General features: G+C 34.9%; 1 protein-coding gene across 1 annotated transcript in view; it reads left to right on the top strand.

Moving 5' to 3' along the window:
* Positions 1-4,758: 4,758 nt before the first annotated feature.
* Tmprss11a (transmembrane protease, serine 11A) overlaps positions 4,759-14,164 on the top strand; it is a 44,020-nt gene continuing 34,614 nt past the window's right edge. The window contains exons 1-2 of the mRNA XM_013008935.1: positions 4,759-4,766; positions 13,133-13,254. Coding sequence (XP_012864389.1) covers positions 4,759-4,766; positions 13,133-13,254 — 130 coding nt within the window. The remainder of the gene's footprint in view (positions 4,767-13,132; positions 13,255-14,164) is intronic.

Genomic DNA, 14,164 nt, shown 5'->3' with positions numbered 1-14,164 from the left:
GCTTTCTTGGCTAAGGTACCAAAAGCACTGACAATAAAAGATGGGTAAATTAGGCTGCAACAAAATTCAGAAGCTTTGTGTCAGAGAATGCTATAAACCAAGTGCAAAAACACTTTGCAGAATGGAAGCAAAACATTTACAAATTATAGATCATATGAAGAATTAATGTGTGGAATACATGAACGACTCTTACAACTCAACCATTAAAAAGCAAACAACACACTAAAAAAATGAGCAAAGTACTTGACTAGACATGTCTCCAACAAAAATATAAATATGATCCTGAGCACAAGGAAAAATGTGTAACATCATTAATCATTAAGGAAATAAATCAAATACTTAGCAAGATAGAACTTCAAACCTGTATTAGTCTTTTTGCTTTCCATTAATGTTTTAAAAATACCTGAGTTTTAGTACTTTATTATTTTTCTGAATGGAGGTTTATATAAACTTCTGAAAATCAAAAATCCAAACAGCATAGTGCAGGTCCCGGTGCAGTGCTCCTTAACTGTGGCCAGCCCTCATGACAGCTGGCATCACAGTGAGTATGTGCGTCAGAGAAAACCGGGGCAGACAGAAAGGAGCCAAGCTTACTGTCTTGCAGCAGTCTCCTCATGAGAACCAACCAGAATGACACAGGAACTACGTCAACTCTCTCCAATCATCCTCTATCACCTAATTGCTTCCCACTAGCCATTAGCTTATAAAGATTAAGATCACCTTCCAACACCTCCACACTAAGAACCAAGTTGCCAATATGTGAAGCCATGGTAGACACATTCCAACCATATCCAAAATATAGAACCAGCCTGTTGCATGGGAGACAGTAACAAGTGTTGTCACTGTGTGGAGAAAGTACAATCCCTGTGCATTGATGGTAGGAATGTAAAATATTACAACTATTGTCAATAATAGTATGACAGTTGGTTCCTTTTTTAAAAAGTGGTCACTACTGGGCACTTCAATTATAACCCCTTTGTACAAGCTTTTGAAATTCAAAAAAAAATTAAACAAAAAGAGAGACACAGAAAAAAGAGAGGACAAAAGATATTGTCATAAGAAGATAGAAGCAAAAACTGGATTTATCAGACACAAGCTAAGAAAGTGCTGTCACCAGAGCATAAGAAGTAAGAAATGAGTCTCTTCCTAGAGATTTTGAAGAGAATAAGGTAAGGCCTCAGTGACTTCATGACTTTACACTTTCATCATGGTGAAAGAATACAATTTCTATTGTTCTTACCCATCAAGTATATAACAATTTGTAATGCAGCCATAGCAAACCAGAGCAGTTATGTAGGACCCAAGAACATCAGCTGAGAGTGAGAATGGAGAACTTGGGGAAAGAGTTTAAGGAGATACGAGAGGCAAGAAGCTACTGCCCAAGAGTATTGGACAGTGAATGTCTTTAGGGACTATAAAATGACTGCCTGCAGCAATGAAGTCCACTCTAGACCAGTCTCAAGGATATTCTCCAACCCTGTTTATCTGCCCTATAGTGAAGAACTACAGAAAATTGAGTCATCTAAAACTAATCTTTTCATTAAAAGAATAGAAATCACTTCACTTAATATAATTTTTTCCAAGCCTTTCCATTTCCTAACAAATGGGGCAATGTCATTCTTTCTGATGGAGGCATAGAATTCCATTGTGTATATCATTTTCTTGATCCATTCATCTACTGAGGGGCATCTGGGTTTGGTTCCATATCTTAGCTATGGTAAATAATGCTGCAATAAACATAGTTGTGCTGGTAGCTTTAGTGTGGTCTTGTTTGTAAACATTTGGGTTAGTGCCCAAAAGTGGGATTGCTGGGTCATAGGGAAGCTCTATGTGAAGTCTTTTGAGGAACCTCCATACAGCTTTCCAAAGTGTTAGGAAATGGATAGGCTTGGAAAAAATTATATTAAGTGAAGTAAGCCAAGCCAAAGAAACACAGGTCCCATGGTTTCCCTTATTTTCAATATCTAGTATATGTCTGAGTCAAGCAGAAAAGGTCAGATAATGTGATGTTAGGAATATGAACCCTTAGATATGTATTTAAATGTTTTTTTTTCTTTCATGCATTTGTTTCTAACGCATTTATAAGATTATTTCTTTGTTGCTTTGTAAGTCCCTCCCCCTCAATATAACCCCTGCTTTCACTGTATTTGATGTCGGTATAATTTGTGGAGGGGAAGGGGAAAAACAAGTCGTTTAAATAAGGATACAGGTGGACCCGTTGCAACAATGAGATGTACAAGTTGTCAAGTAGAAAACAAACTCTACAACTTTGGTGGGTGGGGGGGAGGATTGGGTGGGGGCCGGGGGAAGCTGGGAAGGGATGTGAAGGGTAAACAAAGAAGGAGGCTGCAATGCTTGATAAGAAATGTACTCATTATCTTCCCCATGTAATTGTAACCCCTCTGTACAGTATGTTCACAATAAAAAATTTTTAAAAAAGAATAGAAATTAAAGGGCTAGAAGAGTTGAGATACACAAGAAAGTGATTTTAATAAATTGCTTTTACTTTACTTCTTTAAGTCCAAGTATATCTTAGGAAAAAATTGCAGAAATAGAGAAAACAATGAATTTCTAAAAGACAGGATGTTTATTTTAACACATCTGGATTCTCTGAAATACCAAAACACAACAATCAGAGCTACTATATGCATTCACTTCTAAGTAACATGATATCATTTGACCCTTCACTTTCAACATGGCAATACTTATCTGATATCAACTTGTAATTTCTCTGTACAAAATGGGACAATAACACTAGATTGAAAAAAATCTCAATTGGAGAAATACCTTCTGTCTCTTTCAAACAAGGCATAATGATATTACCTCATCACATGACATACTACAATAGTTTCTATCATAGCCACATTGACTTTGAGATCATAGCAAATCAGCAGCATGCTTATTTAAGTTACATTGACAATTAAAAATAAATGAAAGAAAGATTTTCTGCAACATAAATATAAATACAAGTTTAGGTGTAATTCCATGTAATTTTGAGATGGTATGACTTACTGATGTCTATTGAAATAGATGTTTAAAATGTGACAAAAGTCAATTTCATCCATTAAAAAATGGGATTGGCAACACTCGTGATAGAGATTGCATCTTTGTTTCAACCACATCAGCAAATTATTTGGGATCTATATTTGTTTAAGGTGTTACAACACAAAAGATAGATTAGAATAGTAGTTGAAGTAGTTGGTCCCTACCTCCAAATTCAAGGTCTGCGACCCTGTTCTGGAAATTATATTTATATTTTCTCATTATATTTTTCTAGTCTTCTATATCCAAAGACCCAGAAAGTGAAGAGCCAGGTGACATCAGAGTCAAATTTTATTTCTTACACATAAGCAAGTAAACTAAGCCTAATAGTACTAGTCAATGTTTTATGCTGTGCCCATTGGAAGAGGTGCTAGGTATTTTATACAGATATATGAATTACTTATAAATAAGCAAATACATGCTTAAGTACTTATAAAGCATTTATAAATTAAGCACCTACAAATAAGCACACATATTTATATATGTATATACATATATGCGCATATACATGTGTATGTACATGTACATAGGCTTATTTACAGTCCACCAGTACCTTATAAAGTAATTATTAGTATAATTCATATTTTACAGACATGAAAACTGTCAAGATTTGAACCCGAGCATTTTGACACTGGAGAATATCTGTACTTCAAGTGCTATTCTGTCAGATTATTTCAGTTGTCCCTTCTTCCCTAAATGTCAAAGCAAGCTTTCATTTAGAGTTAGTTTCCCTTAACATAGTAACATTTGTTTGCATTAAATAACTTGATTAACTAAACATTAAATAGCTTAGTAGGTCAGCAGCTGTTAGCAATAGAAAGTTCTTCAAAAACATTAAATGAACAAAAACCACATTGATAAATTTAAAATACCCAAAGGTAATTTTTCTTTGGATATGTATGTATATACATGTTAATGCTTAGAGTATTCTATAAAGAGATGATCATTCATACCAACAGTGGCTTCTGAGTAGGAAAGGAGTGAAGATAAGGACATAGTTGAACAGGATTTCAGTCTCATTTCTAAGATTTTAATACTCACTATGCACATGTGTGCATTATTGTTCAGTTTTCTTGTTCTGATAAGTGTATACTATGTATTTGTACTATATTATTTGTATTAGATTTTTGTCCTCTCAGGAGTAGGTATTTTAAAGGTCATTTTTATGTCACTATAGCCCTATGAAACATAAAAATGCCTTTTGCTCAACAATAACTTAAGCATTATTTCTTGAGTTACATTGTGAATATGGGTTTTAGGAATATCTGATTGTTTTCACTGAGAGCTTTTATGTGGTTTGCTTTAAGATATGTGTATGCCTACCAGTAATCTACCTTAAAAATTCTTAATCCCACTGCATTCCTAAAATATTTCTCATCCAAATTCTTGCAGACAGTTTATGCTTCTTTTACAAATGTAGTCAATCTCTCTCTCTCTATTCTCTCTCTCTCTCTTCTTCCTTCCCTTTTTCCCTCCCTCCCTCCCTCTCTCTCTTTTGTTGGGACTATGTTTTCTCTGGCTGTTTTCTTCAAGCTTTTCTATAGGCTGAGGCTTCTCTGTTCAGACTTGTTGAACTAGTTTCATTTCAACAACTCATAATTTGTTCCTTAGTTGTTCCAGTAGTAGATCTCCAATATACTTAGAGATGACAAAGAGTTGATTAGAAAGTCAAGTCAGTGGGTACAGACCTACCAGTTCCTTTTCTTCCTGTCAATGATGTATCGGTAAGTTCAGTTTTGTTTTGTAAATGGATCCTTTACTTTACTGTATGATCTGTCAGTGGCTGGATTTCCCATGGATGGCAGAGGAACTCTCCCTAATGGATTCAAATTGCATTGGAGCTTGAGAGATTTCTAGTTAGCAAACTAAACTCAGTAATATCTGTGGTGGGTTTTTTTTTCTAAATCAATGTTTGATATGAAAATCATTGCCAGCACTATTTTATGTTGCTGAGTAATTTCTAATTGTATTCTGATTGATCCTAAATTGGGAGGGAAGTGTTCATTTGTTTTAAGATGAGCCTCTGTTCAGCAATTTAACAAAAGTTAGTTTCTATAAGACTTATTCTTCAGCTGTTTTTTCCTTGTACTTTGTAGCCCGTCCTTATGGATTAGTGTAGAGGGAACAGCAGTAGCTCCAGAGACCTGCCTCCTCTAAAGAAAAAAAAAAAACAAACTTCCTATGGAAAGAATGAGGGAATGGGAAATCAAAATTGGGGACAATACTCTCAATTTTCTCATATTAAATGTCAAAGAAAAAGGAATATATGAATTATTTGGGTTTTTCCCCAAAAGTAATATTCTTTGTCATAACTTTTTGCAAGTAAGATGGTGATTTTAATCATCTGTAATGATAAAATATTTCCTTGTTGAGATTTATACCATTTTCAAGATGTTTTTATAATTTATGTTATTTCTTTTAGGAGCTAAGGCAACTTGTGTGCTTGTAAAATAAGAATCTAAAAAGGCAGTTACAAAATTCTTGGGCCATCTTCAGGTCTTCAGGGCTGTCAGATGTCAGAATGAAAGCTGAAATTCATTACCTTCTCAACTCAATGTTCTTGACAATGTTTTTGTTCAACGTTCAATGTTTTGACAGAGCTTACTAACTTTACTATCTATTGCCTCTCTAAGTGGCAAGCTTACCACCCAGGGGATTTCAGAATGAGAATTTGATATGGTTAGTCACTAATTTAGTTGCTAATGAAAGAATTTCTCTGGGCTTACCTTCCACTTATAAAATATACATTTATGTTCAGTCTTTTAGACAGAGCCCAGTAATCATCAAAGGATCTACCAGGCTCTAAGAATGGGTCTTCACTGCTTCCTACATGGTCAGCACTCCATATATATTAAGTGAACAAATGAATGAACAAATAAGTGTAAATATATAACCTTAGTATTGTGCTAATTTGTTAAAACTTATGGAATTTGAATATTCATATCTTGTTCGTGGAAATCATGATGTTATGGTTTCTCATATTTCACATTTTCTACATTATCATTTTTAAAATATCAGTCATAATTTGATACATTAAAAGCAATGAATTGTAAATAAACATTTATTAATCTATAGGAACGTTCAAAGTTCAAGAGAAGTAATTTACTGGAATAACAGTGGGGGCAAATACCATTGTTCTGTACAACTCTAACACAGGATAACTCAGTAAGCAGGCCATGGGAATATTGAATGGTCGTAGCTTCTTTAAGCCTAATTCACAGTATACCAATTGCGAATCTGGAGAGGTGTCAGGAAATGGCAAGTCAGGCCAGCAAGCAGGTGTAAGGATTAAGGAAAAGTGATGTCTGATAATCAGTATCACATCCTATGTCTCATCTCCACTCATTCGGGAAGAGATTATGGTCAGTTATGCTGACCAAGAAACACAATAGGGAAAGTTTAGCAAAGTTTAGTTTATATTTGATTCATATTCATGTTGTCTTTGAAATCTTGAACTTTGGGTCTATTCTTTGTGGATTTTATGACCTTTATTTATTTATTTATTTTGTTGGTTGTGGGGCTTGAACTCTGGGCCTGGGCACTGTCCCTCAGCTCTTCAGCTCAAGGCTAGTGCTGTACCACTTGAACCACTGCGCCACTTCTGGTTTTCTGGTGATTTATTGGAGATAAGGGTCTCCTGGACTTTCCTGCCCAGGCTGGCTTTGAACTGTGATCCTCAGATCTCAGCCTCCTGAGTAGCTAGGATTACAGGCGTGAGCCACCGGCACCTGGCTATGACCTTTTTCTCTAGAGTTCAGGTTGGTTTTAGTGTAAAGAATGTGTGACTCCATTTGCATTTGTATTTAGAAATTTCTCAATGTCTACCTTTTAAACTGCTTAATTGGAAGATTTACTCACTTTAAACATCTTGGTTATCTTTCTTATAAAAGATAAAATCCTAAATGAATTCTTAACCTGATATAATTAAAAATAGTTTCAGAAAAGCAACATCTTTCTCTTTCTATAGCTCTTTACTTTAAATAATGGTTAAGACAAGCAACATTATTTCTCCTCTTATCTAGGACTAGGCATCTCATTTGCTGGGCACTCACCCTATTACATTTTAATTTGGGGGCAATTCGTCTTTTAATTTACAAATTTGTTAAACCAAATATATATTTTAAACCCCTAATATATTTTAAAGTTACATAATAAGAATTAAAATAGAAATAGCAAAATAAACCTCCATATCCAGCCGTTGTTAGCTTTTACTTGTTTTGCAGATAAGAGTTTTGCTCAGGGATGGACTCAGACTGGGATTGTCCTACAGATTTTTCCTGTGTAGTTAGGAATTTTGCATGAACTACTATACCTGGCTTGTTGGTTGATATGGAGTATAATTAATTATTTCCTCATCTCAGATCACAATCCTAACAATAGCTGTCTGAATCACAAGGCTTTCTATATGCATTGGCTTTCTGGGATACTTCAGCACCTTTGTTATATTAGAAAGTACATAGATTTGTGGATTGGCCTGGGAAACTGTACAACAATTCATTTTTATATTAGATAATGTGTTTTGAATTTCAAAAAACAGTTTTTACAAAGGCTTGTGGGGTTAACTGATTTGTAAATAGTCAATTCTATAATAATAGGTCTGAATTTCTGTAAATGACAATGCATACTCATAAAAGCATAAAAATGATTTTGAAAAAATGAGTTTGGAGCTTGCAGATAAAGTGGTGAAGGGAAAGTAGTTGAAAATGGAACAATGCAATGACTGACTTTTAGGGAATAAAGTGACTTTTATGGAATAAAGGGTTCATAATACCTTTTGCTTAAGCCATCTGCGATCTCATGTACATGAAAATCACTGAAAAGCCCATGCCATAAACAGCAACTTGGGAATCTGAAAAATAACTTGGGATTATGATGCAAGACCAGCTTGGGAAAAAAAAATGAATGAGACCCTATCTTAACCAATAAAAAAACTAGTAATGGAGGCTTATGCGTGTGATCCAAGCCACAGTGGGAAAGCATAGACAAGAGATTTTAGGTCTAGGCAAAAAGCAAGATCTTATTCAAAAAATGGCAAAAGGGTGGGAATATCTGGCTCATGTGGTAGAGCATCTGCCTAGCAGGCTCAAGACATTGAGTTTAAACTTACTGCTAACAAGAAAAAAAGAGGTAAGTAGGAAGGAAGGAACTGAAAATCACTAAGGAATTTTATATTCCAACTCTGATCATTAATGATTCTTGTTTGCCACTCTATATTTTCCTCAAGTATGTAGCTTTTAACCAGTAAGACTGCAAAAAGCAAAGTCACACAATCACTCATTATCACCATGTCCTTTTAACGTATTTTAGAAATAATGTCATGTATACACCCTTCTACAACCTAAATAATGAAGTTTAATGAAAGTTTAGTGGGTATGATAAATTGGAGCTTATGGAGATAGTCATGTTATTCAAAATAAGGATCATCTGCACCTACTTGTTCTTTAGAAGCATACAGAGTACTGATCAGTTAATAACTGGGGATTACCTTTAGCTCTCTTCTTATTTAAATTTCCACAAGTTCACTTTGAATTCTTGCAATTGTTACTTGAGTAAAATCTATACCTGGCATAGAATTGACTTTTTATGGAATAGTTCCTAACTACCACCCCAACAAAAATTAACCATTTAACTCATATGCTTTCTTTTAAGGTTACAAATCTTGTTCTTTTGCACGTGGGTGGTCTCCAAGATCCTCACCCTCTGGGATACATACACTTTCTTCAGTTATTGAATAGGATGCTAATGTAGATGCTGTTGTCAAATGCTTGTGAAGGTGTAATTAAGCTCTCTCTCCTCTTCAAGAGGAGGAGGTTAAATATGGGGCCTAAATGAATCAGTAGGTGGCTTAGAAGGATGGGGCTTTACACAGAAATTTGTTAAGGAGTGATTTAATGAAAGATACACGCTATTGCTGTCCTTTAAGACAGAGAGGCCACTGGCAAGGAAGAGATAGTATTTATGACTAAGAATTCAAGAGAACAGGGACTTCTGCTCTCTAGAGAAGTGAGTTCTTGACTGAACTTGGAAGAGACTCCCAAATCTCAGATGAGAAAAGCAAGTCTAACCAATTCCTTGAGTTCAGCCCTGTGAAATCTTAAGCAGAGGGCCCAAATATGGCACATACAAAAGTATGGACTAGTGATTGAGTATTGTGATACTTAGTTACACAGCAATAGAAGATGAGTACATTTGTGTTTGTTTGATACAAAATAAAGTAGCAAAAAAGAATGGCTGAACAAAATGTCCATCTCTGCTATAGACTAGAAGTTTTTAAAAAAGACTCTAATATATGTATATGTGTGTGCGTGTGTGTGTGTTTGTGTCTGGCTATACCACTACAGCCAGAGCTCCATTTCTGTTTTTTTGATAATTAATTTGAGATAAGAGTCTTACAGACTTTCCTGCCCCAGCTGGCTTTGACCCATAATCCTTAGAGTAGCTGCCAGAAGTGACAATACAAAAATAACTAGCATAACCTCTTCAGAATAGAAAGGTAATGATAGATATATGTATTCATATCTTGCTTGCTTATAACCATAAAATCTGGTAGTAAATTGAAAGGTTGCTCATAAGTAGCTGCAGCTCTAAACTCTGGACGTTGTTGCTTTTCTGATTTTTATGCTATACATGATAGATTTTTAGCTCAAAGATTTTTTCAAAAGAATAAGCAGTCTAAATGACAACATTTCACTTTATTTGTTGCTATTTCACCCAGATGTTCACAATTCCTATGGAATTTGAAGTAGCAACTATTTTTCAATGGTGGTTGAACCACTCTTCCGCTCCTGATTCCATGGTTCAACCAGTAGCCATATGAGTTATCCAACTGGGTGATGAGAGTGTGATTTTTCCATAACCCACACTCTCCATTCATTCTAGTCAAAAGAACTGTACTATCATGGGGAGATAGATTTGAAAGCTAATAAAGTTTCTTGAGTTCTAGTTTTTCTTTTGGCTCCTCTTTTATTTCTAATGACCTGGAGTCACAAATGAAGGGACCCCACAGGTAGAGAATATATGAGTGGGTGAATAGGGACATAAGTGATGCATGTATTCAAGAATTCAAATGCAACTAATGAACAGGCAGTCTAACGAAGAATAGAAGTATCCTAGTGATTAGAAGACCTGTGTTTGAGAAGACAAGTTCTAGTGTATCAGAGAAATTATTTACTCTCTCTGAACCTTAGAAAGCCACTAAATTATGCTAAGTAGACTCTTGGATTTCTCTCATTTCTATATTTAGGCTTCCAGCCACTTAAGTGGTGAACTATTATCTCATCCCATGTAGCATGTGTTTATTGTTACAGCAGTGTTCTGGTTCTTGAATAAGTGCATGCTGCATTTCTACCACTGAGTCCCTCTTTAATGAAGCAGTGCTCACATCATTAGTATATTTAATTAAGAAATTTAACTAAACTTAACTTAAGAACGTTCCACTGTATCTATTGGACAAATGGTAGTACTTAGGCCCAAACTACCATTTTCCTAAATACTGAAACAATTTTTTATTTTTTTTATTTAACATGTATATGTAAAGGTTTCTTACATTCAAAGGAAAATTCTCTTATAAATCAACCAATATTTATTAAAAGCTTACTTAGCACAAAGCATTGTCATACATCCTGTGAAGGAAATAAGAAAATCTTTTATCCCAAAGAATTTTATTTATGTATAGATATGAAATGATTGAGCTCATAAAGTAAAAAAAAATCAGTATCATTGCAAGTTGCAGAGACAGAGCTCTAGAGCTCTGTTTTAATAAAAGATGAAAAAGACTAGTGTAGTCCTTTAAGGATTACCAGTTACCTGTATGTAGGTGAACACTGATTCAAACAAATAATGCAATGTAAGAACACAGTTGTTGATCAAAAGCCACTAGAAGAAAAGCAGCCACTTTTTCTACAAAATGTGGGAAAAGTCCTCCATTCCTTATGAAATGCAATGTAAAGTACACAGTACCACATTAGATCTATTCTTGCCAGATGCATTTAACCAAAAAAATCTATTAAAGGCTTTAGAGCTATATTCTAGCTTACAAAAATAAAGATTTTCTTCTGAATCCCTCGAGAGCTTGTTTAGTCTCCAGTTTCTCTGCCATCTTCCTCCTTAATAAGTCAGGCCCAAAGAAATATAGGTCCTATGGTTTCCCTTATTTGCAATAACTAGTATATGTCTGAGACAAGCAAAAAAGGTCAGATAAGTTGATGTTAGGCGAAATGACCCCAAGATAAGGACTCAAGTGGTTTTTCTTTCATGCAATTGCTTCTAACATATTTATAAGATGACTTTGTTGCTTTGTATGTCCCTCCCCCACAGTATAACCCCTGTTTTCATTGTATTTGATGTTGGTATAATTTGTGGAGAGGAAGGGCAAAAACAAATCATTTAAATAAGAATACAGGTGGACCCATTGCAACAATGAGATGTACAAGTCGTTATGTCAAAAACGAACTTTACAACTTTGGCCGGGAGTGGGGGGGTGGGGGAAGGGGAATGTGGGGGGGGATGGGAAAGGATGGGAAGGGGAAACAATGGAGGAGGCAACAATGCTTGATAAGAAATGTATTCATTACCTTGCTCCTGTAATTGTAACCTCTCTACACATTATTTTCACAATAAAAAACTTATTAATAAAAAACTTATTAATAAAAAAATTAAAAAAGAAAGAAGAAAGAATGAATGAATCATGCAAATCTAGAATATGGGAAGATCCTAAAGCCCTTGACTCTTCAACAAGGCAGTGTCATTAAAACTTAAGGAATGTTTTAGACTGAAACAGGCATAAAGGACCTGTCAGCCAAACATAATACATGTCCTGTTTGTCCTTGTTTATCTAAAATAGCTGTCTAATATAACATTTACTTATATTTGCATAAAGCAATGGTAAATATAATGAGGATAATAAAGAAAATTTGAACATTAATTGGATACTGAAAGATATAGGAGACACTTCAATGTTTAGAAATACTAATAATGTTGGAAATCTCTTAATTGTAATAATGATTTGATGAAATTTCATGAGATATCTTATTGCATAAACTAAATACAGCAATAATTTTAACAAAATAGATTTTAAAAATTCTGTGACAAACATGTGTATGTTTATTTATACCATTATAATTTCTCTATGTGTCTGAAAATTTACAGAATAAAGAGTTAAAAACACAATAAATGGGGCTGGGAAGGTGTCTCAGTGGTAGAATGCTTGCCTTGCATGCATGAGGCCCTGGGTTTGATTCCTCAACACCACATAAGCAGAAAAAGCCAGAAGTGGCACTGTGGCTTAAGTGGTAGAGCGCTAGCCTTGAGTTGAAGAGCTGAGGGACAGCCCAGAGTTCAGAACCCACAACCGACAATAAATAAATAAATACATAAATGCATAAATACATAAATAAATAAAATAGTGTTTAGATAAAAGGAAAACAAATCATCAGAAAAAGGAAGAATGGTTATTTATTCTAGCACATATGCTACTTTGACTCCATTACAAGAGTGTTCAAGTCTAGACACAAGAGGAGTTTTAAAATGCCTTTAGACATGGGAACCAAGAATGACATTACAGTTTCTAGATTCTGATTTTGTTTTTACACTTTCTCTCAAGCCACAATGATCTTTTTTTAAAAATATATTTTAATCTTATTGTAAAGGTTATGTACAGAGGGGTTACAGTTACATATGTCAGATAATATTTCTTTTTTTCTTTTCTTTTTTTTTCAGTCATGGGGCTTGAACTCTGGGCCTAGGCGCTAACGTTTAGCTCTTCCGGTCAAGGCTAGCTCTCTACTACTTAAGCCACAGCACTACTTCCAACCTTTTCTGCTTATGTGGTGCTGAGGAATTGAACTCAGGGACTCATGCATGCAAGGCAAGCACACTACCACTGAGCCACCTGAACAGTGTCACCTCTTCCCTGATTTTCTCCCAGTTTCTCCCCTCAGAGTGATTTTAACCAAAATGGAAGACAAATGTCTTGCATTGAATTTATCCAAGGAAACTTGCATAATCCAAGGAGACTTGAATTTATCCAAGGAAATCTGAACTAGTTTCCTTGACCTTGTGGGAGTAATGCGGGGCCTTTATCTTGTTGCAGAGTATCAGGATTTGGCCCAAAGAGCAGAGCTCTGAAGCCATGGCTGGTTGTCCTTCTCATTGTGTTGGCACTGATACTGATGGTCCTCACTGTCGTTGTTCTGGCTCCCTTCCTAGGCTCTGGTAGGTAAAACCAACAATTTCACTTTTCAAAATTTGTTACTATAAAGGTGATGTTCAGAGGGGTTATAGTTACCTAAGTCTGGTAATGAGGACATTTCTTTATGAACAGTGTCACCCCTTCCCTCAAGAATTTCACTTTTATTTGCAGACAAGTGAAGGAAATTTATGCTTGCATCTGTAAATGGTACGTTTAGAATATTTTTAAATGTATCTGATCATTTCCTTAGCAAATAGTTAATATGTTTAGCACAGGCAAATACTTTTCTGGGTTCCCAGGGTACATCATTAAGCAAAGTAGGGAAGTTTTCAGATTTCACAGAACTTGCAGTCCAGTATTCTACATAAAATATTTTAAAAGAGTCATTGTACTAGACATGCTAATTGTTTGTTTAGACATACTAAACAATTTTCATCATTCATTATATATTTAAATAACAAACTGTGTTAACCCACTTATTTTTAAATGTAAGTTCCCTTTGTCTCTTTTACTCATGACCATCATTTTCTGCCCATCAGCTTTTCTAGGACAAATAAAAACACATAAAACAAAATAATGATAGATAAACCAAGAAAACATCACTTTTTAGAGAAAAGTGCCCTCTTACCCAAATAGTATTCAAGAATTATATTTTTGCCTAATATATTTAAAATAGCATAAACAATGCATTTTTGAACTCTCCTCTCTCTTATTACATTTTTTGGTCAGGACTTGAACACAGTACCTGATATTTTTGCTCATTGACTAATGCTCTACCACCTGAACTACACCTCCAACACTCTCTTTCCTCTCATTGCAAAGTATAAATCACTTTCTTTTTGATGAATCTTTTTGTCATTCTCACCTGCTGTGGGTGGTTAAAATGATGAGTTCAATCATGGTTATATTTGTTGTCACCTTCCTCAGACTTGA

The sequence above is a fragment of the Dipodomys ordii genome, unplaced genomic scaffold (assembly GCF_000151885.1).
Source record: "Dipodomys ordii isolate 6190 unplaced genomic scaffold, Dord_2.0 Scaffold8, whole genome shotgun sequence".
In the NCBI taxonomy this organism is placed as follows: domain Eukaryota; kingdom Metazoa; phylum Chordata; class Mammalia; order Rodentia; family Heteromyidae; genus Dipodomys; species Dipodomys ordii.
The sequence above is the reverse complement of the archived record's forward strand: the minus strand, read 5'-3'. Positions and strand labels throughout refer to the sequence as shown.